Genomic DNA, 23,827 nt, shown 5'->3' on the forward strand with positions numbered 1-23,827 from the left:
GCCGGGAGGAGCTACGGAGCGCCGCGGGGCCCAATCCAGGAGGCTGTGTTCGGGGCCGCGAGAGTCACGTGACAGGAAGTCAGTCTGGAAGAAGCGGAAGTAGCATGTGCTCGGGGAGGGGGTGGTCCCCGGAACCCGGAAGGAGGGAAAGGCTCGTGGAGTGGGCGAGCCCCGGCAGCCAAGATGAAGGTGAAGATGCTGAGCCGGAACCCGGACAACTATGTCCGCGAAACCAAGTTGGACTTGCAGAGAGGTGAGGCGGGTTAGCAGGGAGCCCCGCGGCCCGGGTCTGGCCTCTCGCTTCCACGGAGGAGGGCTGGCGCGTGGGACCCCGGCGCTGGGGCGGTCTCTCTCTCTCCTCGCCCCGCTTTCGCCAAAAGGTGAACTTCTTACAGATCGGGCCGTGGGACTGGGCAGCAGAGAACTCTCTCGAAGCCCTTTTTCAAAGAACGTGGTCTGTGGGTGTGCGGAAGTTAGCTACCTGAAGGGTGCTCCGCTCCGCTCCTCCCCGGCCCCCCTCCCCTCCAGGGCTGCTCCAAGATGGTGCTCAGGTTCCAGTTGTTGATGAAAAGTGCAACCTGAAGGAGCCGCAGTCCTGGATGGAAGGGGTTTAACGATTACACTGTCTTCTTCAAACCTGACTGCTGCTCTAACTTCTGGACACTTTGTTACTTAAAATTGCCTACGTCCGGGATGTAGGAAGAGATAGATACAGGTGAAACAAAGCCATTATTTTTCCCTTAGGAACAACTCCTGGAATTGGAAATGGTTAATGAAATTAATGAGTTTTATTTATTCGTCCTGGGCTCTTACCCCATTAACGTGCTGACTGCTTATGAATTATATTATTGCTCATGATATCCTAAGTGGCAAGGGACCAACCAAATGTCAACTGTTATAAGTGAAGATACTAAGTTCAAAGGCCTTAAGGCAAAAATGAACTTAGGGGTCATGTTATCAGAGTTTGAGCAAGGGAAAAGGGTTGGAAAATGAGACTGGAACAGTGTTTCGTTATTTCGATTGAATAATGAAATAGAGGCTGTCAGTATACATATGGGCATTGCTAAGAAGGAAATATCTGTTCACAAGCTGCTTACAGGAACAAGACAGGAATGTTTCTGGTATGCATTGGGTTATGTCACTTGGATTTGACATCGTCTCTATTTCTTGAACCCGGTTTCATCTTTCTCTCTAGCTTTGCTTTTCTCACAAGTGGCTTGTGCTAGTGTTTACTCTTGCCAGTCTGAGTGCATTTTAGGCATCTTAATCCAGGAATGAGTGAATGAGGGGCTGGTCATGGAATCGGTGTGAAGAGGTGATTAGTTATCTGATCTTATTAAAGTTCTTAACTTATTTTCTACTAGAGGCCTGGTGCATGGAATTTGTGCACTGGGTGGAGAGAATACCTCTGCCTGGCCGGTGCACAATGCGGGGGGGGGGGTGGGCAGGGAGGGACACAGGAGGTTTGCCAGTTGGGGAGAGACTGTGGGAGGGCTCCAGGATGTGTCCCATCTCATTCAGTCCCTATTGGCTGGACCCCAGCAGCAAGCTAACCTAGCTGTCAGAGCATCTGCCTCCTGGTGGTCCATGCACGTCATAGCAACTAGTTGACCGGTCGACTTTCTGCCCCCTGGTGGTCAGTGCTCGTCAGAAGGAGTGCTTGAGTGGCCTTAGCATATCATTAGCATATTATGCTTTGATTGGTTGAACGGACTACCGGACATTTAGCAAATTGGGCTTTTATTATATAGGATATATCTTCCTAGGTATTTTTTTTAATACTTTATGATGGAAGTGGTTAAGCAAAATGGAAACATAAATGTATTAGAGCTCTGTAAGACATAAGGAAGACGTTTGTTACCTCTCTTTATCCTTTCATTCTTGTTTAACCTATTTCCTTGCAAATTTTGTGCAATATCTATGTCCTTATTTGAGTATTTTTATTCATTGACCTGGAGTGGGCATCAGAGATTTTAGTATTTTTAAAACTTCGATGTATTCTGATACAGTTGGTTAAAATACAGACGTCTGAGAAAAACTTAATATATGCCATGTGTTTGTTAGTTATATGGCAGATGTTCCGTATATATTTATTAACTATTGTTGACTGAATGTGTGAATTTAGAGTTGGGAATGATTGTAGTGATTTGAAACATTTGACCCATGCACCAAAAAGTTCATTTCCTGGTCAGGGCACACAACCACATTGCAGGTTTGATCCCTGGTGTGGTCACATGTGGGAGGCAACTGATTGATGTTTCTCACATCTCTCTCTCTTTCTCTCTGTCTCCCTTTCCTTCACCTCCTCCCAGTCTCCATCAGTCCCTACCCCTCCCAAAGACACATTCACTTTTAGACACTGAGGGTTTGTTTGGACATGTAGGCTTCAAATGCTTTCCTAAGCATAATGATTAACCGAAACAGCTGCTTGGCAGCATAGCATAATAGTTAAGAACATTGATTCTGGATCCAGACTTCCTTGGTTTGAATCCTGACTCCATCACTTCACAGGCAACTTACCTCTCTGTGCCTCAGTTTCTCTGTCTGTGAAGTGGGAAATAGTAATAGAACTTAAGCCATAGTGCAGTGTTTCCCAAAGTGTGGTACGCGTACCCCCAGGGGTACGGGAAGAGTTTGGTGGGGGTACGTGTTGCACCGGAGTTTGGTGGGGATATGCACTGCACCGTGCTTAGCTGCGCCTAATTCTACGTTCTCATGAGTAGGAGGGGTCCTCAGCGTTACGGAAATTACAGAAGGGGTTCACATATGTCAAAAGTTTGGGAAACACTGCCGTAGTGGGTTGTGGAGATTAAATGAGTTAATATAAGGTATTTGCAACAGTCCCTGACATATGGCAGACATGGAAAGTGCTCAATAAATCGCTATAACCATAATCACAACAGTGAATGCCTGACACTACATGATTACCACTAGAGATTACTCATGTTCCCTGCCACACAAGTTGCTTAGCGTTCAGTCGGGCAAACATTTATGATACGCTTGTTTTGTGCATATAAGTGAGGAGTACAGGTGAAGGATGTGGAAAACTGGTAGTAGGACATATAAAAGGGAAAACTGTGTGTGTGCCTGTGCGTGTGCGTGTGTGTGTGTGGGGGGTGAGTGTGTGTGTATAGTGTAATTAATTTGCAAAATATATGCATCCCATGATCTTTTGGCAATTTTGGAAAGGTTTCTGGACAAAAGATCTTCCACTGTTGTATTCTTCACAGCGCCAGGCATAGAACAGTGTCCCTGACAATGGCTTTTTGCATCACAAATGGAACGATTAGCTGAGGGAGACCGCGGACATGTTAAATGTGATTTGTTTTATTAAGAGGAGTCATTCTTATTTCAGTTCCAAGAAACTATGATCCTACCTTACATCCTTTTGAGGTCCCGCGAGAATACGTAAGAGCTTTAAATGCTACCAAACTGGAACGGGTATTTGCAAAACCATTCCTTGCTTCTCTGGATGGTCACCGAGACGGAGTCAATTGCTTGGCAAAGCATCCAAAGAGCCTGGCCACTGTCCTTTCTGGGGCGTGTGATGGAGAGGCAAGTGTCACTCTACACGTCGATATTTTAAGCTGAAAATAATTAATGTTATAAATTTCTTCCTGTACTTTTGAGTTACCGTGGGTTTTCATTGGTTTTATTTCATTTTTATATATTTTGTTTTCTTTTCATTCTCAAGAATGAATTAGTAATCTCAGTCATTTTTTTTAAAAATCTAAACCCAAGAAATTAAAAATGTAGTAGGTTAAGGCTTAATTTCATAGTAAATGATGAAACATGTTTATAATAAAGACATTTCAGTGTGAGTTTTGTTAATAACAGGATGTTATTAATGACTCAACACTTATTTTCCATTCTGGTAAAGAAAGCTTGGAAACACTTAAAACTGGAATCAACGTAGTATTTAGCAGATGGAATGTTCAGCCTGTCCATGTACTTATCATTATTTATTGCATTATTACAATCCAGAGGATTTTGTTTTTAGCTGTCTGGTAGAGTGATTCATAGCTTTTTCAGTGTTGAATTTAATTTATCTTTTCTTGGAAAATTGTCCTGTGCCTGAACATTTTATTAAAATTACAGTTTATTGAAATTTCCTGATGTACTTTATCGTAGGTCAGAATTTGGAACTTGACCAAACGAAACTGTATCCGTACGATACAGGCTCATGAAGGTTTTGTACGAGGAATATGCACTCGTTTTTGTGGCAGTTCTTTTTTTACTGTAAGTATAATACAATTGCGTTATTAACTCTTTCGATGTGTATAAGACTGATCTAATTGAGTATTTTCTAAATTCATGTATTTCTTCCAAGGTTCTTTTGGAGTTTCACAATGCAAAATAACTTACTAAAATCTTGAAAAGTACTAGTTTTCTTTATGTAATGCAGCCTTCCCAAGGCTTTTGATTTTTTAATAAATTACTTAATATAATAGTGAACTAATTTCCTATAGGACACTGAGAAGTAGGATTAATGCAAAGTGAGGCTAGAAAGGTAGTATTTTATTCTGGAGGATTTTCAGTGCTAGGGATGAGTAAGTTGTATTGTGTCAGTCGAAAAGCATTGAAGAAATAAATCATTGTATATGAGAGGTGTTAAGAAATACATAGCATAAAGTTTACCATTTTAACCATTTTAAGTGTACATTTCAGTGGACTTCAGAATTTCACATCACTGTGCAATAATCACCACAACCCATTTTCCAGAATTTTTTCACCAAATCAGGTCATATTATGCATTTAGTTTTATAACTTGTTTCACCTAATATCTTGAACATTATCTGCCACACACCCAAGGCTAAGTTACCTTAGTTTCTTGTCTTGGTTTAGGCTAAGGTGCCACCATTTCTACTATCAATCCTTCTTTACCATCTGTATATCTATAAGCACAATGATAAAGCAAATGATGACTTAACTAATATTATGAAAATAGTTTGACCTAGTGGATCTCTGAAAAATTCTCAGGATCCTTCAGTAGTCTGTAGTCCAATTTGAAAACCATCAACGCAATCGTTTCTGGAGTTTTGTGTCAGGCATAGAAGGACTTTATTCATGCCAAGATTACAAAAATGTCCTCTCAAGATTTTTATATGTTTTCATGTTTCACATTTAAAAGTATTTGGAATTTGCCCAGCAATGTGGTTAGTGGTTGAGTGTCGACCCATAAACCAGAAGTCATCGGATTGATTCCTGGTCAGGGCATATGCCCAGGTTGTGGGCTGGAGGCAGCTGATACATGTTTCTCTCTCATCGATGTTTCTATCTCTCTCTCCCTTCCTTCCTCTCTAAAAATAAATAAAAACATAATTTAAAATTAACATATAATAAATAAAGGATGTGGAATTTTCTTTGTATATCAGGTATCAGATTAGTTCAAATTTTTAAACGGTCACCCTGATATCTAATATCATTTTATTAGAATCTATTTTTCTCTCTTATTTTGCAATGCCATCCTATTGCAATATTGTTCAATCTTGCAATTATATGTGACCTAATTTTGGTCCTACTCATGCTATTTTATTTTTACTTTATGTGCTATTTGTGTTTGTTACAAATCTTTATTTAGTATAACAAGGTGAGATATAAATGCATCAGTAATTACAATAGTCTCCAAATATTGTATGTGTTATATGTAAAGCTGGAGATGTTTATAGTTTGATGTATATGTGGGCAAGTTTAAAAGTTATAAATGTTCGTTATCATCACCATAATAAATATTTTTAGGTTGGTGATGACAAAACTGTGAAGCAGTGGAAAATGGAGGGACCGGGCGTTGGAGAAGAGGAAGAGCCGTTGCATACAATATTAGGAAAGGTACAAAAATAAGCTGACCGGTTCTTTGTCTATTAAAATTCTTCCTTTTTCAAATTACTTCATAATTTTAATTTCCAAAAAAGATGTAAATAAGAAATCAAAGACTTTAGGCTGTAATAAGTAACGTATTTGAAGCCAATATCTAACGCAGTGGCCGTCTTTTGCAGTTAAAGAGCATGAACAGTTCTTCAGTGTTCATTGTAGTACACTGAGAGGGGAGTGGGGCCTAAGCTGGCAGGTGGACATCCCCCAAGGGGCCTGGACTAACCTTCCCCCCACTCCTGCCCCTTAGTGCACAACTGTCGTGCACTGGGCCTCTAGTTGTTAGCGACGCCTGAAGCAAAATTGGTTTCCTAGAGGCTTTTCCTCTTGAAATTCCAAAAGATTTTTGAAGTATTTAATCTTACTCCTACCCCCGTGATATGGTCAATTAATTCTAAAATTGTGGGCAAATGTGTAAGCCTTGCTTTCTCGAATAGAAAATAATGAGAAATCTGCAGATGCTGCTAAGAGTTCTTAAAAGCTTAAAGTATTGGCTAAATATTTCCCTCTAATTTGCTTTCAAACAGTTTTTGCCATGAAGTACAAAGACACAATTTAATCTGGACCTGAGTAGATTAATCACATATTTTAAGTAGATAATATCAAATTTATGAGGTATTGCTTTTAACAATATTAGTACCCACCCTCACTGATTTCATTTTTCTCTCTAAATTTTAATCTGGTTATTGGTAGCTGTGTTTCTGTCCTAGGAGTCAGTACTTTATGTAGCATGAAGATTTTTAGAAGTTACTTTTGTATTTCATTATTTCCTTCAATACCCAATGGTGATTTTAAAATACCCAATGCTTCAGTGGTATGTTTTCAAACTTAACTAAATGCATCTCATGTTAACTTTTTTCTTTATTCCCAGAATGTGTGATAAAGACACATCACTCCCTATGTACTGTTTTCTCCTTTAAGTAAGGGCCTCAAAAAAGTTTGTGAACAGGGATTTTTCTGGATAAAAAAAAAAAGAGGTTAGATAAATATATTTTAAAAGTTATTCTGTAGACACGACCTACCTGTAACAATCTCTTTGCTTTTAAAGACAGTGTACACAGGAATTGACCATCACTGGAAAGAAGGAATTTTTGCCACATGTGGACAGCAAGTAGACATTTGGGATGAACAGAAAACCAGTCCTATATGTTCAATGACCTGGGGATATGACAGTATCAGTAGTGTTAAATTTAACCCAATTGAGGTAATGTTTCTTTTTTAAAATATTTTTTGCTTATTGTTTCCTTATTAATAATTTCAGCTCTGTGTAGAAAACATGTAATATAATATTTTTCTGAGTTGGATTGTATTTCTGGCATTTGGTCACTTTTCCAGATTATATCTATGTTCTGACACCTTTGATTAGATCTCAACATGTTCGCCTTCAGTTTAGTCCCAGATAACAGTGTTTAGCATCGCTAGAGGGGAGGGTGTGTGCATGGGGTTCAAATTCAAGCAAGTGCTGTACTGTGACAGTTCAGTTTTCTTAGATCTGCAGCACTCATCTGCCACAGACTACATCATCTTACCTTTAGGAAAATGTTAATTATTTTATTTTTTATTGTTTTGTTTTGTGGTTAGACAATCATATATTTTAGAGTGGTCCCCTGATATTTCAAGTAATACCCCTCCCCCAGCCTGTGCATAGCTATTACAAAATATGTACACTCTCAGAGACCCACTGTTGGCAAAAGGCAGGTAGAAAGGCCATGTCAGAATAGCAAGGCATAGAAATTGTTTTGAGACGCTGCCCTGTGATGCGAGCTTGGCCTTGTGGCACTGCTGAGAAGTCAGTCAGAGACCCTCTTCCTGCCCCAGGACGTACCTACTGCCAACATGCCTTGGCACCTGCCTTTGACCTTGTACCATCCAGAGTTTTTCCCTATAGTGTGTATTTTTAAAATAAGATTATTTATATATCTTCCAGTGTACTTCACAGATTTGTTGTCAATGTAAAATGTGATAACGTATGTGAATATTTTCGAGAGGTGCTATCCAAGTTTCAGTAACAAGTTTCAATAACAAGTAAAAATGTTATTACTTTTTTTTTTTTTAAAGGAACAGACAGGTATTGGTTGTCTGAGGGAAGATCTTTTGCTTCTGTGTTTTTGTGAACATCGGTGGCAGAAGAACTGATGGGCACTTCTAAAATTATAATTATTAGACATGACCTACGACCACGGCCATGTTTTTCAAATTTGTCTCTGTAACACTGTTCGACTGTGTGGGGGTTTTTTGTGTTTTTGTTTTTTTTTTAATCTCCTGAACTGTGCCTGCCTCTTATCCTGTATTAAACTTAATGGCAAAGGCATGTTGCTGTGAACAAATGGAGTGTATTTGTCTCCTCCAGTTACTAACAAATTCTCAGTTAAAATATTGAAGCCTAGAATTCTACTAAAGCCAAAAGTTTATACTAAGCATTACCCCGTTTTACAGTGTGAAAGTCAGTGTTCAGTCCAGGTAGAATTTCTGCTCAGCTCAGATCAAAGTCTTCATATTTACCAGTGAACCTGGTCAGACGTTGAGATGACATACGAAGACACCAAGCAAGGTTGAGAGGAGTCACTAACCAGGAGAAAGCCTCAGAGCGGAAGGGATTTAAAAGGAGTGTTTTGGAGGTCATGATGTGTTTAATTTGAACTTTGTACACACATGCAGTAGGAGCTGGCCCTGCAGATATTTAGTAACTAAGTCCTGTTCTTCACACTTGCTCTATGAAGCAATTAGTAGGCAGAAGCCAGGAGTGCTTAGTGTCAGGAACCCTGAGTGAGGGGGAATGGTGCTTCAAAGGGTGGGGTCGAGGCTCCGTTGGTAGCTAAAGGGCCTATTTTCACCAAATGCCAAGGGTTGTGTAAGTACCTTGCACATTTATAACTGACTTAAAAGTGAATATTTGAAACACCATGAAACAGTTAAACCAAGGATAGGCCTAATTTATACAGAGAGCTAATATACCTGAGGACATGTTTAACTACTAATAAAGTAATAATTTATATAATTAGAAAATAGTGTCATGCAGCTATTAACTCTTAAATGACACTGCTTAATGCTGCAGTTACAGTGACATTGACATATTTCCACATTGAAGTGTTTATTGGTACAACTCTCTGAAAAGCCATTAGTCATAAATTTTTTAATGCTTTTTTTTTAGTTTTTTTTTTTTAATTTCTTTTAATGCTTTTTGATTCAGTAATACCTCTACTGAAATTTTATCCTTAGAAAAGCTAAGTGTCATTTATAATACTGAAAAATAGAAACAGGTCTAAGTTGAATCATGGATAAGTAAAATGTCTTCTGTTATAAAACAGAATACAGAATAATCGGTATGTTATCACTGGCATCTAAAATGTATACATGGATTTTTACAATGAAAATATTTAGGTTGCTGAGATTATGAGTGATTCATCATATCCTCTTAAAAATGGACTTTAATGTTTTAACTTTGTAAAATCCCAAACATAAACATTAAGTGTAATTGAATGGTTTGTTCACTGAATGGACATGGTTTGCTGCCAGCCTGGCTTTTAACTGGTGATTGTTGTCCTTATTTTTAGACATTTCTCTTGGGAAGTTGTGCTTCTGACAGGAATATAGTTCTATATGATATGAGGCAAGCTACTCCTCTGAAAAAGGTAAGCTTCAGCTTGTCTTCGGCTTTACACAATTGTCATTGCGTTCCTTGGTAAATTGACAAAATTAGGAGCAAATGTTTCTTCAATGTTAAAAAAAAAAAATTCTTTCTCATTGAGATGTTATTAGAACCCAAAGTAGCATTCTCTCAGCTCCCTGTTACTTTTTAGAGACTCTTATTTCCCGGAGGGACTGAAACCTAGTCGTCTGTGTCTTCCATAGTACCAGTAAATTTTAGGCATCTAGTTATACTTACTAAATTGAAAGTTCTTTAACTGAAAGTATTGCATCTCTTTATTTCAGGCCCCATGATTACCATATGACACATGCAGTATTTTATTTCAGAACGTTTTATAATGAATTTACATAACCAGCTTTATTTGTTCAGTTGCAGGCTGACAGGTACTAGTTTGGCATTTTATTTAGGCAAACATTATCCTGTCCAAGGTGACAGATTTCCCAACGGTGCTAAGCTCTAGTGGTCATTCCAGGAGTTAGGTACGAAAGCTAATAGAACCTCAGGCTAACTTGGAAGGGGGAGAAATATTGTCAGTAAAGAGAAGAGTGCCAATATAAGAATTGTGAGCATAGCCGAAACCGGTTTGGCTCAATGGATAGAGCGTTGGCCTGCGGACTGAAAGGTCCCAGGTTCGATTCCGGTCAAGGGCATGTACCTTGGTTGTGGGCTCATCCCCAGTAGGGGGCGTGCAAGAGGCAGCTGATCGATGACTCTCTCTCATCAACGTTTCTGGCTCTCTATCTCTCTCCCTTCCTCTCTGTAAAAAATCAATAAAATATATTTTTAAAAAATTTTGTGAGCATATAGGAAAGGATAGACATCATTGATGTACCTTGAGTGCATTGTTATAGTCCACAGGTAGAAGAAATGCTTTTAATATTTTTGTTTTTCTCAGTCATTTTTATAACATGTAATAAATGTCAAAATATCAAAAGTAGAGTATATTCATCGACGTTTGAACTTGATAAGTGTGGTAACCTTTCCAAAGTACCTCTTTAATAATTTCATTCATTAGTGTCATGTAGAGGGAAGATCCTACATGAACTTAGTTTTTAGATTTTAAACAGTAACTTAATCTGTGCTTCTTCTGTAATTTGGTGATATTAATATCAACATAGCACATTGGTGAGAATAAAACATGATACTTTAAGCAGTTAGCAGAAGGCTAACTTGAAGTACTAGTTAAATAACTAGTTAGTTTCTGCCCCCTCTGCCCTTGTATTCTCAATGTTTGGATGGTGTTCCATTACTTTTAGGTTTAAGACAAGAGCTGTAGCCTGGCTTTCAAAACTGTCCAAAATCTGGTCCAAGCTCTGTAATATACTCTTCTTCACAGGTTACTTTTAATCATGTCTCATTTTCGTGATTAAAATGTAAGTTATTTGAGGTTAAGAGACTATTAAACGTATGTATATTTTTTCAATATTTACAACTTTGCCTGTGTGTTCACGAAGCAATTACTGGTTGATTTCTTTTTCTATTGAACCAAGTTGAGTACCTACATAATAGGTATTTACTAATTAAGGTAAATATTTGCTTAAATTAATGAAAAAAAGGGGAAGGAGGTGAAATCGGGACAGACATGTACTGGTATTCATTTTGGAGGGAATTGATTTCATAGTTTCTGCTTCCTTTCCCAGGTCATCTTAGATATGAGAACAAATACAATTTGTTGGAACCCAATGGAAGCCTTCATTTTTACTGCAGCGAATGAAGATTACAAGTAAATTTTCCTTTTTTAAAAACTTACTTATTTCTATCAGAAGTGGCTCATTTGTATGGCTTACTAATAAGATATGTTTTCTACATAGTATTCCTCTATATATGTTAGATAACTGTCATTTGTTTTGCTAATATATGTATTTCTTTACTTATATTTATATTTACATATTTCCCGAACTTCAAGCATTTCACATTGGCTCTCTTATTGTATCTTCGGAGTATTTCTGTAAAGTGGGTAGGACATGTATGTAGTGCTATGCATATAGTAGATGCTGTGTGTGTGTGTGTGTGTGTGTGTGTGTGTGTGTGTATGACGAGTTTGCAAGCTCATCATTGGGCTGAACTTTAGATCTTCTGCATTTAAATTCTTTGTTCTTTCCACTAGTTGTGAAAGCTGAGAAGTAGGAATTATTACATGATGTTTCACTGGTACCAACTAAAAACATGTATTTTGACTTTCTGTACTAAAAAGAAGCTCACTTGGACTCTCATTAACTAGCAATACCAAACCAAATTAAGTGAAGCTCTTTTGGCTTTTATTGACATTTTGAAATTAAATGGCCTAGTTTCAGTTAAAGGCAATGAAAGCATGCCCTGTGGACCCAACTTTATTAAGGTTTCTAAGTGTGTTCTAATTGGCTGTTTTGGCAAGATGAGTACAGAATACAAAACTGTGGTATTCTTAGGGCATTGGACCAGTGTTATATGATGTCAGTATTTCTTAGTTCTGGTGATGTTTATCGTGATCACTTAGTTAAAATGGTATCTGCCAGATTTCTCCACTATAAAGTTATTCTTTTTTCATTTTGTAATTAATATATATCTTTGGAGAGATAACTTTGAGGACATAATTATGTAGCTATCCTATTTCTCCTCAAACTTTTGCTCACTAATCTTAGCGTCTTAAAGTGTTTTGATATTAGGAACTTGGTCACAGTGACAATGTGTGACTGTTGTCCATTGTACATAGTGGCTCATTTGAAGTACTCATTATTCTTTTAGCTAGTCATTAAGAATATTTAAACTTTGACAATCATGGAGTTGTTATTTTTACCAGTTTTGCACAGAGTATAGTTTTCTAATTTTAGTATACTCTTTGAAAAGCTGTGCTCACTCATATATATCTCTGATTGGAGAATAAATTTGTGCAACTTTGTTATAAATATGTCATCTCAAAAGCCTTAAAAATGTTTATGCCTTTGGACTTAATAATCCTACGTGCAGGAATCAGTCCAGATTTAATTGCAATAATCTCATTTAATCAAAGATTAAGTCTCAAAATTCAGATATTAGAATTTCATTTAAGAATTATTAATAAATGAATTGAAACAAATTATAAATTATTTTAATTTTAAATAGGCAACCATTAAATTATTTTCAAAGATTGCCTAATAGATAAATGCTCATAATATGCTACATGAAATATCAGAACACAGAGCTTTATTATTATCTCAATTGTATTAAAAGTATACATTTAATTTGCATGGTGGAAAGATTAGAAATATACCGTGCTGACTTTCTTGGATAGAATTAAAGGTGAGTTTTGTACTCTGTACTTCTTTGAGATTTCCACATTTTCTACAAGATATATGTTTATAAGGAAAAAAGTATTTAAGTGTAATCTTAAGAAATAATAAAAACTGGTATTTTTTCTATGCCTTACCTGCTGTGTGAAGAATTGAGCTGTTTATTTAGATGTGCTTTATTTAGCTAGAAGTCTTACTTTCACTAGTGTCTCTTAGTTCTGCATTTGCTGCTTTATAGAACTTAGTATCAAATAATTAAAATCCTTTTACAGCTTATATACCTTTGATATGCGTGCCCTGGACACTCCTGTGATGGTGCACATGGATCACGTGTCTGCGGTGCTGGACGTGGACTACTCTCCCACTGGGAAGGAGTTTGTGTCCGCTAGTTTTGATAAATCCATTCGAATCTTTCCTGTGGACAAAAGTAGGAGCAGGTATGTTGCCACAATAAGCCACCTACTTTTATCTTATTTTTTCTTATCTTTTTTTTTTAGAAGTAAACTTATGGTTTATGTACATGTCCATTCAAGAGCTAAAAACCTATCTGTTAAAAACAGTGTAAAAGACTAGTTTTGTGCGTGTACTTCAGGGATACCTTTATAGATGTGAACTCTGTTTGATTCGGTCATCATGTATATGTTTTCTCTTACTGGGCAGTTTGCTGAGCTTATTTCTTTCCGCTCAAGTAGTCTGCATTTTGAATAATTTTTAATCCAGATGTGGAAAATTTGTTTCTCCAGAAGCCGCATCTTTTTATTTTTTCTGACCTTGTCTTTTGCTTTTTAATGCTCCTCTTCACACTTCCCAATATAGTTAGTATCTTCTGTGAATTCACTTAGCAGGTTTCACAGCCTTTCCACATAGGTATGATATTTGACAGCTCGGTTTATCAAATTATTCTTACCTCCACTCATCAGACACTTTTATAGCCCTGTCTTTTCACACATGTCAAGTCAACTCTCACTTCAGTTAATTAAGCTTTTTAAACAATTTGACCAAAACATAAATCAGATATTAAGATCAACATAGCAGATGTGTTCTTTGAATCCATTGCATTTATTCTATTTTCCTGAAAGATAAAAAGTTAAAAGTATGATGATGGAACAGATTTGATTTGGAGGGTGAGTGGAGGCTTTTTAAACAACAATCCAATCCACTTCTTATTATAAAAACATTTTCAGCTTCAACATATTTTATTTGTGTTATATGCCTTCCATTATTTTGTGAACTTTTCTGGGCATCTAGTTTTACCTAGTTTGTTTATATTTTTCTTATTGCACTGTAACTTCTTGAAGACAGGAAAATTTTTCAATTCCCCAGCACTTAGCATAGAATCTTGTTTGGTTCAAATGAATGTGAATTTCTTTTATATTATCTTAGGACTCAAAAATGGTTTTCTGATACTTGCTAGGCAGCGGCTCAAGAAAATCTGTACCAAAATCCTGCGGGTTTTAACTTAATTCCTCTTCTGCAGGGAAGTCTATCACACCAAGAGAATGCAGCATGTCATCTGTGTGAAATGGACTTCTGACAGCAAGTACATCATGTGTGGATCTGATGAGATGAACATTCGTCTGTGGAAAGCGAATGCTTCGGAAAAACTGGGCGTGGTAAGAGAGCCCATTCTCTTTCATTGTCAAGTGAAGCTAACTTCTAATTTAATTGGGTACCATGTTGTTAAGAGAATTTATTTGAAATGCTATAGTTATTTTGATCAACTTGGCATGATGGTAATAAAAAGAAACGCTGTCACTAACACGGACAAGGCTGTATAGAGATTTGCTTTTTTTTTTTTTTTTTTAATATATTTTATTGATTTTCTTACAGAGAGGAAAGGAGAGAGATAGAGAGCTAGAAACGTTGATGAGATAGAAACATCGACCAGCTGCCTCTTGCACACCCCCTACCGGGGATGTGCCCGCAACCAATGTTCATGCCCTTGGCCGGAATCGAACCTGGGACCTTTCAGTCCTCAGACCGACGCTCTACCACTGAGCCAAACCGGTTTCGGCGAGATTTGCTTTTTTTTCATGTCAGAGGCATCTTCTGAGGCCTTTGCCAATTCAGGTGTTTGATAATGTTTGAGCTTTCTTGGTTCTTTGTGTTTCCCTTGAGGTAGGGAGAGAAGATTTAGGAACTGGAGGCTTACAACTTAGAACATCTATTTATTCTGATACATGGCAGATTAAAGGCTGCAGGTCTCTTTGAGGTCTTTTAACATTAGAGACACAGTGAAACACATATCTTTAAAATAATACAGAAAGCTTTAGACTTTAAAAAAAATTCAATGAAAAATACAACAAATCTCATTGGCTAGATACCTCTGGGTTATGGGGTTATGCGTATTTTTGTTTTGTTTTTGATGTTTTTCTAATGTCTCATGTTTTATCTAAGAAACATACAGAGTATTTTTATCAGAAACATATTAAGTTTAAGAATGAAAGGTTAAGGGCGAGTTATTTTCTGTCTGGCCCTACTAGGAAAATCACAAGATGATAAGCAATAATTAAAGACAATTCTATTTTAGGTTTAATGATTGCTAAGTATTATACTCTAGATTTCAGTTCATTGTTAAGTGTTCCTCTAAATCTTACCATCCTTACTATTGTTAAACAAAGACGAGTTATCACAGAGTCAAACACTTATTCCTTTCTGTTCGGTAGTTGTTTCTACAGGAAAAAAACACCTGCGTGATTAATGTAAGTGGTTCTTTGTATGTCTGGCTCAGGGGTCCACATAACCCTGACCCCTCAGCACTGCCGTTTTCACTTGGTGGCCTTTGTCTCCATTGTAGGCAAAGTTCTCGGAGCTGGTACTATAACATAACCTTCAATCAATGGCAGTTTGGCTGCATATCACAAAAGTGTAGTTTTGGGGGAAATTTTTGGGTCTCCTCCCCTCCCCCCAAGCTTTGTTATACTGAAGCAAAAACAACGCATCATTTATTAAAATATCAAAATGCATTTTTTTTTCAGCTTACATCACGAGAAAAAGCAGCCAAAGATTATAACGAGAAGTTGAAGGAGAAATTTCGATATCATCCTCATATAAAACGTATTGCTCGCCACCGCCATCTACCGAAACCGATCTACAGCCAGATCCAAGAACAGCGCGTCATGAAAGAAGCTCGCCGGCGGAAGTATGTTCTGGGGCCTTTGGCTTTTTCTAATTCACCCCGCCCCCCACCCCCAATAGCGTGAAAAACAGAAACCTGCCTTTCAAGGGACTAGTTCATGTGCATAAGAAATATTCTTTGATTTTTTTTCTAATAAAAGGGGGAGCAACAATCATATAAGAGTGTGAGAATTTCTAATACCTGTTTTTGAGAATATGTTTAAAGGGCAGACAATGAAAATGACTTTTGTCAAAATAAGAAAATACTTCTGCTCATACTAGACGATGGTTATAAAGAGACAGTGTCTTCAAAAATGATTTCTAATGTGGCTAGAATTAAGAGAGATTATCTATTTTCAAAGATAAAGAATGCCAAGAACTCACAGTGCACATTTCATAAATAAAAGTTTTTCTAATATGCTTCATCATAACCTCTGGAATCTTAACTTTTTTACTCTGACGCAGAACTGATCACTATTCCCCGGGGAATAGTCTTGTCTTTGCAGTTCTTGAATTCATTCAAAGTATTATAGAAATTCTAAAATGGAGCTCTTTTTTTTTAAAGTATTAAAAAGATTATTTTTCTGTCTTAGGGTAGATACTGGGCTTGAGTTTAAGTATTTTAACAATTCTGCACATTTTTTAACTTATAAAGGACACTGATTGGTAATTAAAAAAATAGCAAGTAATTAGGATAACAAAAGTTTATTTTTTAGCTATTTTTTTTTTACCTAATCCATGGTTAAAACTTTTCTTTTTCATTAAGTGGTTTTCCAGTGAAAGAAAATGTTTTGTGATTTTTCTGAGAAATTTCTGTTTAAGTTTCTCATAAACTTGCTTATATTTTATATGTTTTGTCTTATTTTCAGGGAGGTGAATCGCCTCAAGCACAGCAAGCCTGGATCCGTGCCGATGGTGTCAGAGAAGAAGAAGCACGTAGTGGCAGTTGTGAAATAATACTTGGTATTCCTGCCAATACTGGCTCATAATTATTTGTTACATTTTGATTTGTAAACTCTACAGCTAAAAATACGGTTAACCCTTGAACAACGTGGGTTAGAACTGGCTGGATCCACTTACATGCAGATATTTTTTTTCAATAAACGTACAGTTGTTTCTTCATATTCCCGGGCTGTACATCCATGCATTCAACCAGCCGTAGATCAAAACGGAATTTTCTACTTGAGATTGGGAATCTGAATGTGGAGAGCTGATCCAGAGTTATCTGTGGACTGCTCATGGGTTCAGCACCCCAACCCCTGCGTTGTTCAAGGGGCCAGCTGGACTAGCTCTAGTACAGCAGATGGTTTGGTTATATTTCTAGAGCTTTACCATCGCTCATTATAGCGACCCTGAAAAATTACCTGCCCAAGGTGGCCTGGTTGATAAAACTATGCAACATTTGATCCTTGATCTGCTTCCTTATTTCCTGGAAGAATACAGAGTATTTGCAAACTAACTTAATTTTTTTTTCTGTTAGAAATTGCAAATATAAATTTACACTCTGATCTATTATTACAGACATTGTGCATTTACATTTACATTTAAGACCAAACATCTCCCGTATTACTTTGAATAATTATTGCAACATTTCTTGCTAGGATTTTGCATAACATGTAGAAGAATTATGTCAGTACATTTTTCAATTTAATTTATTTCCTGTACTTTATATTTGGCTTTTTGAAGCTTTCAAGATCAGCCTGCATTTATGTAACTTTAATAAATGATGATAATTATAATTATAATTATGGTTAAGTCACAATAATAAAACATCCTTTTTCTCGGGATTGTAACTTTGATCTAATCCTGCTAAATTATTTCTCTTCAGTCTCACTAAGACATCAGTAGTTCTGTGTGACATAGGTTGGGTTTTTGTGTTTTTAAACCATCAGCTTAGTAAACTCTATTATATATATATATAATTTTTAGGAATTTTTTAAGTGAAAAATCCAAAGGGAAAATGTTGTGTAAGGATACATGTATTACTAAATAAATACGAAGGGATGCACAGGGATGTAAAGATCAAAATGTGGAGAGTGGGTGGAGGATGCAGTTAGGGTGGGACACACAAAAGACTTCAACTCGTGGCAAGGTTTATGCCTTTTTTAATTTTTTATTGATTTTTTTTACAGAGAGGAAGGGAGAGGGATAGTTAGAAACATCGATCAGCTGCCTCCTGCACACCCCCTACTGGGGATGTGCCCTCAGCCAAGTTACATGCCCTTGACCGGAATTGAACCTGGGACCTTTCAGTCCGCAGGCTGACGCTCTATCCACTGAGCCAAACCGGTTTCGGAAAGGTTTATGTCTTAAGCTCTGTGTTCATTCTATTAGTTTTTATGCTTCCTTTGATATCTTAAATATTTTATCGTCTTTCATAAGGCTAAGAAATCAGCCATCTGTCTTTTAATCCTTATGATCATCCATAAACATGAGTGTGTGTTAGAGTCCTTTAAAAATATGCCTAAACGAGATAAGTCATGGCAAGAGGTATGTTGAAGGGAACTAAGGATGACGAGGAGGGAGCAGGAGTAGACATGGAGACCTGCCGTCTGTACCCTAGGCCTGACTGCGGTGACAGGAGAGCAGGAAGGAAGGGGGCCTGGGTTGGAGGAGCCTCAGACTGCAGTGCAGTTCTAAAACGTGTATGCCAGGCTGATGGGATGACCTCAGGCCAAAATTCCGATGTGGCTGGCACCAGGACCCTTGTGCTCAGTCAGCGGCAGGACGCAGCCCTAGAGAAGCATGGCCTTGTAGTGAATGCAGTGGTGAGTCTAGAGGGGTGCAGCCAATTCCTTTGCTTCTGCAGCCAATTTTCTTAAAGGAATTCTGAACAATCAGTTTCTATGGTTGCACCATCCAGGTCCACTTCTTACAAGTTTGGGGAGCAACGCTTCCATGATTCCCATGTACCTCCTAGAAGGAGGAGTTCGGTCAGGTGATTGGTATCTCCTGTCACTGAAGAACCAAAACTAGTTACTCATCCACTCTGTCTCCCATCATCCTGTCTCCTTAGCAGGTCTTGGTGGCTTACCTAATGGTGTCACCCAAACCTTTGCTCCTGAGGTAGCTGAACCCTTGGAAATCATACCCTTCTCAGGCTGGGCGGCTACTTATATTTATTCACAGTTGTAGTGGAGCAAGGGAACACCAGTAGGCACCAAATGGACTGCCCGTGTTCTGTGCGTATTTCTCCCCCCACTCCTACTGATCAAAGTCAATTACCCCAGCAAGGCTGGTGACTGCTCTACTAGCCTGCTGGTCTCTGGACATAAGAAGTACAAAGTGCCTTGCCCTAGTTGGTTTGGCTCAGTGGATAGAATGTCAGCCTGTGGACTGACCGGTCCCAAGTTCGATTCCAGTCAGGGGCACATGCCAGGGTTGTGGGCTTGGACCCTGGTTGGAGACGTGCAGGAGGCAACCAATCAATGATTCTCATCATTGATGTTTCAATCTCTCTCTCTCTACTGAAATCAATAAATATATATATATATATTTTGAAAAGTACAAAGTGCCTTGATGACAGTGCCACCTGCTCATACAGCTTATTTGTGTCCTCGGTCTTGATTGTGCCCTCAATGCCAGATGTTCCATGTTTGTCTTCTACTGGACTCCTGCTGAGCTCACACAACTTTATGTCTAGGTGGTTCGGTAGAACTTTCGCTGTGTTCTCTAGCAAGAGTGTGCCCGCTTTGGTGACGAATGCTTTCCATGCTGCAGGGCCCAGAGTTTTAGGAATGGGAAGCAGAGTGCTTCAGTCGATCACTGGCAGGGTTGAAAACAAGTCATTCCTCTGTCTGGGTTCTTGGACTGATATAAAGGTTTGTGAGTCTGTATATGCGGCATCCCTGTAGCATGTTGCTTCTGAGCTGGTCTTTGGTAGGCCTTTTAGTGATCTATGAGACTACATATTTTTTGGATTGCATGTGTGTAGTATGACCAATGGCTCCTCTGGTTGAGCCCTCTCTCTCATTTGCTATGAAGTAGTTCCCCTGGGTGAACACTGCTGAGTGGCATTCATGCCTGTGGATTAGTCATTCCATTAATACCCGTATAGTGGTGCTGCTGAGGCTTTGTGGCTCTAAAATGTGGGGATGTCAGAATAGGTGTCCCTGTGAAGGATGAATTGTTGGCCTTTCTAGAATCAAAGGGATTCAGCGTAGTCAAGTTGAGGCCAGGGGGCCTGTTCTTCTAAGGTAGGGGTGTCGAACTCAATCAGAGAAGGGGCCAAAATCTAAAATCCAGCCTAAATCGCGGGCCGAATGGTTTACTGAACAGTCATAAACTGACAATGTCATAAACTGACAGCGGAGTGCAGTGATGACAGCGCGGTGCGGGCCACATTGCAAGGCCTGGCGGGCTGGATTTAGCCCGCGGGCCGTGTGTTTGACACATGTGTTCTAAGGAATAGTGCCATCCTGGGGGCACAGCATTCGTCTCTGTGGCTGACAGGTCAGACCTTCAAGGATACAACACGTAGGTCAGCTTTAGTAAGGGCTAGCTCATCTGTTGGGCTCATTCATAGCCTCTTACTCTGCCAGAAGCCATTCCATCTGTGTGTCTATTGTGTCTTCCAGGCTGGCTAATGTCTATTGATAAAATCATTATGTCCATATGGTTATTCAGTGCCTCTTCTATGGTGACACTTTCTGGTGGACATGAACATGTTATTTAAAAAAATTTACCCACTCCCTCATGTCCACCCATGTACCTTTAGCCCAGTCAGACCTTGTCTCTGATGTAACCATTTTTCTCCCACACCCTGACCAGAGGGCCAGCCATTGACCGCTGCTCAGGAATCTCACCTAAAGCCACTTCTACGTAAGATGGTGCTTACAGATCTGCTCATTGGGAAGATTTTTCCCTCACCACTGCCTTTCAAGACTGCCCCTTTACATGCCTATAATGCAACCACAGTCCGTTGGCATCTCATACCCACAGTATAAACCATGCCAACAAACCCATTGGTAAACTAAGCTTGGGCATTGTCCTCCTTCAGCTGGTTGTACCTCCCTCTCCTGTTGTAGGTGCAATGGCACTGATGCAGCTATGGTAGGTGCATGGAGGTCTGTGCTTCCTGCCCATACAGCTTATTTGTGCCCTCGGTCTCGATTGGGCTCAATGTCAGATGTCCCATTTTTGTTTCCTAATGGACTGCTGCTGAGCACATACAACTTTGTCTTGATGGCTCTGGCTAAGCTTAGTTTATAACAAGCAGTTCTGGACACATGGTTACCTGGTACTCTTGATCAAGCATGCCGTGTCTACCAGAGCTCAGTGACATGCTATTTCTAAAAAAATGATAATTCTCTGCCACAGATGGTGGGGCCTTGCTCTGGAATCCTAGTCTTATGATGTGATTGTCCCACTGGGGCTTGCCATGAAGTCCACACTGCATCCTTTCCCACCGTGGGTGCTTCCTACACCATCAGGTCTGCTGCTCTGTGGCCCAAGGGTGCAGGGCTGTTTGCACCACAGCCCAGACCTGCAGAGCTGTTTCCTGCTTTGGGCCTCAAGCAGCACTGGTAGCTTTCCATACTATCCAACACGAGGCAGAGCAGCAAGTATTCCTGGGTGTGAGATGTGTTGCCTGCAGAACTCTGAGGGGCCTGCCAGGCTTCCTTCCGATACAGCAGCTATATTTTATTTATTTTTTTATTTATTCATTTATTTATTTAGCAGCTATGTTTTGGAAGTGATAGCGTGGCATGCCCCTGATGGCTGCACCTCTGAAAAAGGGCAGGTGGCTGAACCTTGATAGGATTGACCCGTGTATTACCAGTGCTTCCAGCACACTGTAACCATCTCTTGCTTGCTTTATCCAATCAGCAGGATGTCATCCATGTAATAGATAAATGTCACGTTCGGGGGGATGTCCAATCAGTACAGTTCTCTTTGGACTATGAGAGAGTTACAGGAGAGTTAGCAGCCCAAGGGAAAAATTAAATATATGTTGTTCACTCCATTCAAATGTGAACTGTGTCTGATCTCCTTTCTAACCAGAATAGAAAAGGCATTTGCCAAATCAGTAGCTGTATGCCATATACTTGAGGCCTAGCAACGCTGCTAAGTCTAGCATAGCAACTGATCGGTGCCACTACTCTCAACCATTGACAGTGGCCTACGTGACAGTCATTCTCCAGAATTCATCTGGTTTGTACAGAGGTCAGACTGGCCAATTAATTAAGTGGAGGAATGAGAGAGAACACATCGGCTCTCTACCCCCATCTTTTAGGTCCTTAGTGCCAGCACTAATCTCTCCTATCCACCCCAGTGCAATATCATTTTTCATTTAATATCTTGGTTTTAGGGTGGGATTTAGATGATTTTTACTTGTTTTTTCCTCACTATTACAGCTGTGGCTCTAAAGGTCAAGGACCCAGTATGGTGGTGATTCCAACTCTTATCATTCCCAGTTACACATGGGGGAACTGAGGAAATGACCACAGAGTCCGTCCGTGGGCCTACTGTAAGTCCGACTTTAGCTCTCCATTTACTAAATGACCCCATACACTGCCAGGATAGCAGTGGTCAAGATGACTCTTCATGTGTTTTGGAGTCAAATGTCAGCTTAGACCCTGGGTTCAATAGCCTTAGAAATATCTGGGGAGTCCCTTTCCCCCGTGCAGTTACCTAAGTCGGTGGACACAGGTCCTTTTGAGGAACCATTTTGGCATGTAGTTGTGTGTTTGCAAAGTCCTTTCTCCTAGGGACTGAGCCACTTCTTCACTCAGTGGTCCCACATAGGAAAATTGGCCCCGGTCTGGTAACTGAGCAAGGGAGTATGCCTTTTTATTATTTATTGTATTTTCTGTTAATCCTCACCTGAGGGTATTTTTTTCCATTGGTTTTTAGAGTGGAAGGGAGGGAGAGAGGAGAGAGAGAGAGAGAGAGATTATTGTGAAAGAGACACATTGATTAGTTGCCTCCCGCATGCACCCCACCTAGGGCTGGGGATTGAGCCTGCAACCCAGCTATGTGCCCTTGACTGGGAATTGAGCCCGTGACCCCTCAGTGCACAGGCCAGTGCTCTAACCACTGAGTTGCACCAGCCAGGGCAATTGTGCCTTTTCATTGTAACTACACTCAGACCCCTACTCCCTATTCTTGCCTTTTTTTTTTCTTTGTAGATGTCATGGGGTATTCTCATTGGATGTCCATCTATTTTCTTTTACCTCAAGGCCACCATGCTGTGACTAGTTCCACAACTCCCTGAAGGCTAAGGCTCTTTCGCTGCTTCTCCAATCTCGCTGACCATCACAGCCTCCTGGCTTCTAAGGGTTACTCACTGCCACATGGCTTCCGCCACTGGCACGTGTTTGGGAGTGAGAGCAATGGCATGATCGCCTGGGATTTAAGGGGTTCAGCTCTGTGACTGCTCCCTTACCCTTAGCTCTGGCCTCCAGAGGAAAGCCAGCACTGAATTTTGGGGGTTAGCCTTCCTCTCGCTAGCATGTTCCCCTTGACCTTGGTGAACGATGTATCTTTTAGGCTTCCGCATGGGACATAGTCTGTAGTCTTCCGGCCTGGCCTAACACATCCATCCAGCATGCCGTCTTCCCTCAGCTCTTCACACAGGCTTCAGGGCAACCCAGGTATGTTCTGTTTTGCTCAGCATTGACCAGCACTTCCTCCAGGCTTCTAAGTCACCCTAGCAGTTAATTGGCTGTGAGAAACAGACACCAAAACAGGATTAGACAAGCAAGAGATGTATTGGATCGAAACCGGTGTGGCTCAGTGGATAGAGCGTCGGCCTGCCGACTGAAAGGTCCCAGGTTCGATTCCGGTCAAGGGCATGTACCTTCCCCAGTAGGGGGTGTGCAGAAGGCAGCTGATCCATGTTTCTCATCGATGTTTCTCTCTATCCTTCTCTTTTCCTCTCTGTGAAAAATCAATTAAATATATATATTTAAAAAAAAAGAAGAGAGAGAGATGTATTGGA

At 39.6% G+C, this 23,827-nt stretch overlaps 1 protein-coding gene across 1 annotated transcript; it reads left to right on the forward strand.

Annotated features, from left to right (window-relative positions):
- Positions 1-86: 86 nt before the first annotated feature.
- Positions 87-17,668, forward strand: DCAF13 (DDB1 and CUL4 associated factor 13). The gene is made up of 11 exons (XM_084864416.1): positions 87-253; positions 3,356-3,555; positions 4,132-4,239; positions 5,740-5,829; positions 6,920-7,075; positions 9,426-9,503; positions 11,161-11,243; positions 13,041-13,205; positions 14,246-14,381; positions 15,747-15,910; positions 16,755-17,668. Exons 1-11 carry the CDS (start codon positions 184-186, stop codon positions 16,840-16,842), a joined length of 1,338 nt encoding a protein of 445 aa, XP_084720542.1. The 5' UTR covers positions 87-183; the 3' UTR covers positions 16,843-17,668.
- The last annotated feature ends 6,159 nt before the right edge of the window (positions 17,669-23,827 follow it).

The sequence above is a fragment of the Pipistrellus hanaki genome, assembly GCF_964339955.1.
Source record: "Pipistrellus hanaki genome assembly, chromosome: 17".
In the NCBI taxonomy this organism is placed as follows: Eukaryota; Metazoa; Chordata; class Mammalia; order Chiroptera; family Vespertilionidae; genus Pipistrellus; species Pipistrellus hanaki.

Excerpts from the sequence above, each read along its gene's own strand:
- DCAF13 (XM_084864416.1), top strand. The coding sequence starts at position 184 with ATGAAGGTGAAGATGCTGAGCCGGAACCCGGACAACTATGTCCGCGAA. Across the intron at positions 13,206-14,245 it reads GTGGACAAAAGTAGGAGCAG|GGAAGTCTATCACACCAAGA; the intron begins GTATGTTGCCAC and ends CCTCTTCTGCAG. Across the intron at positions 15,911-16,754 it reads AAAGAAGCTCGCCGGCGGAA|GGAGGTGAATCGCCTCAAGC; the intron begins GTATGTTCTGGG and ends TCTTATTTTCAG.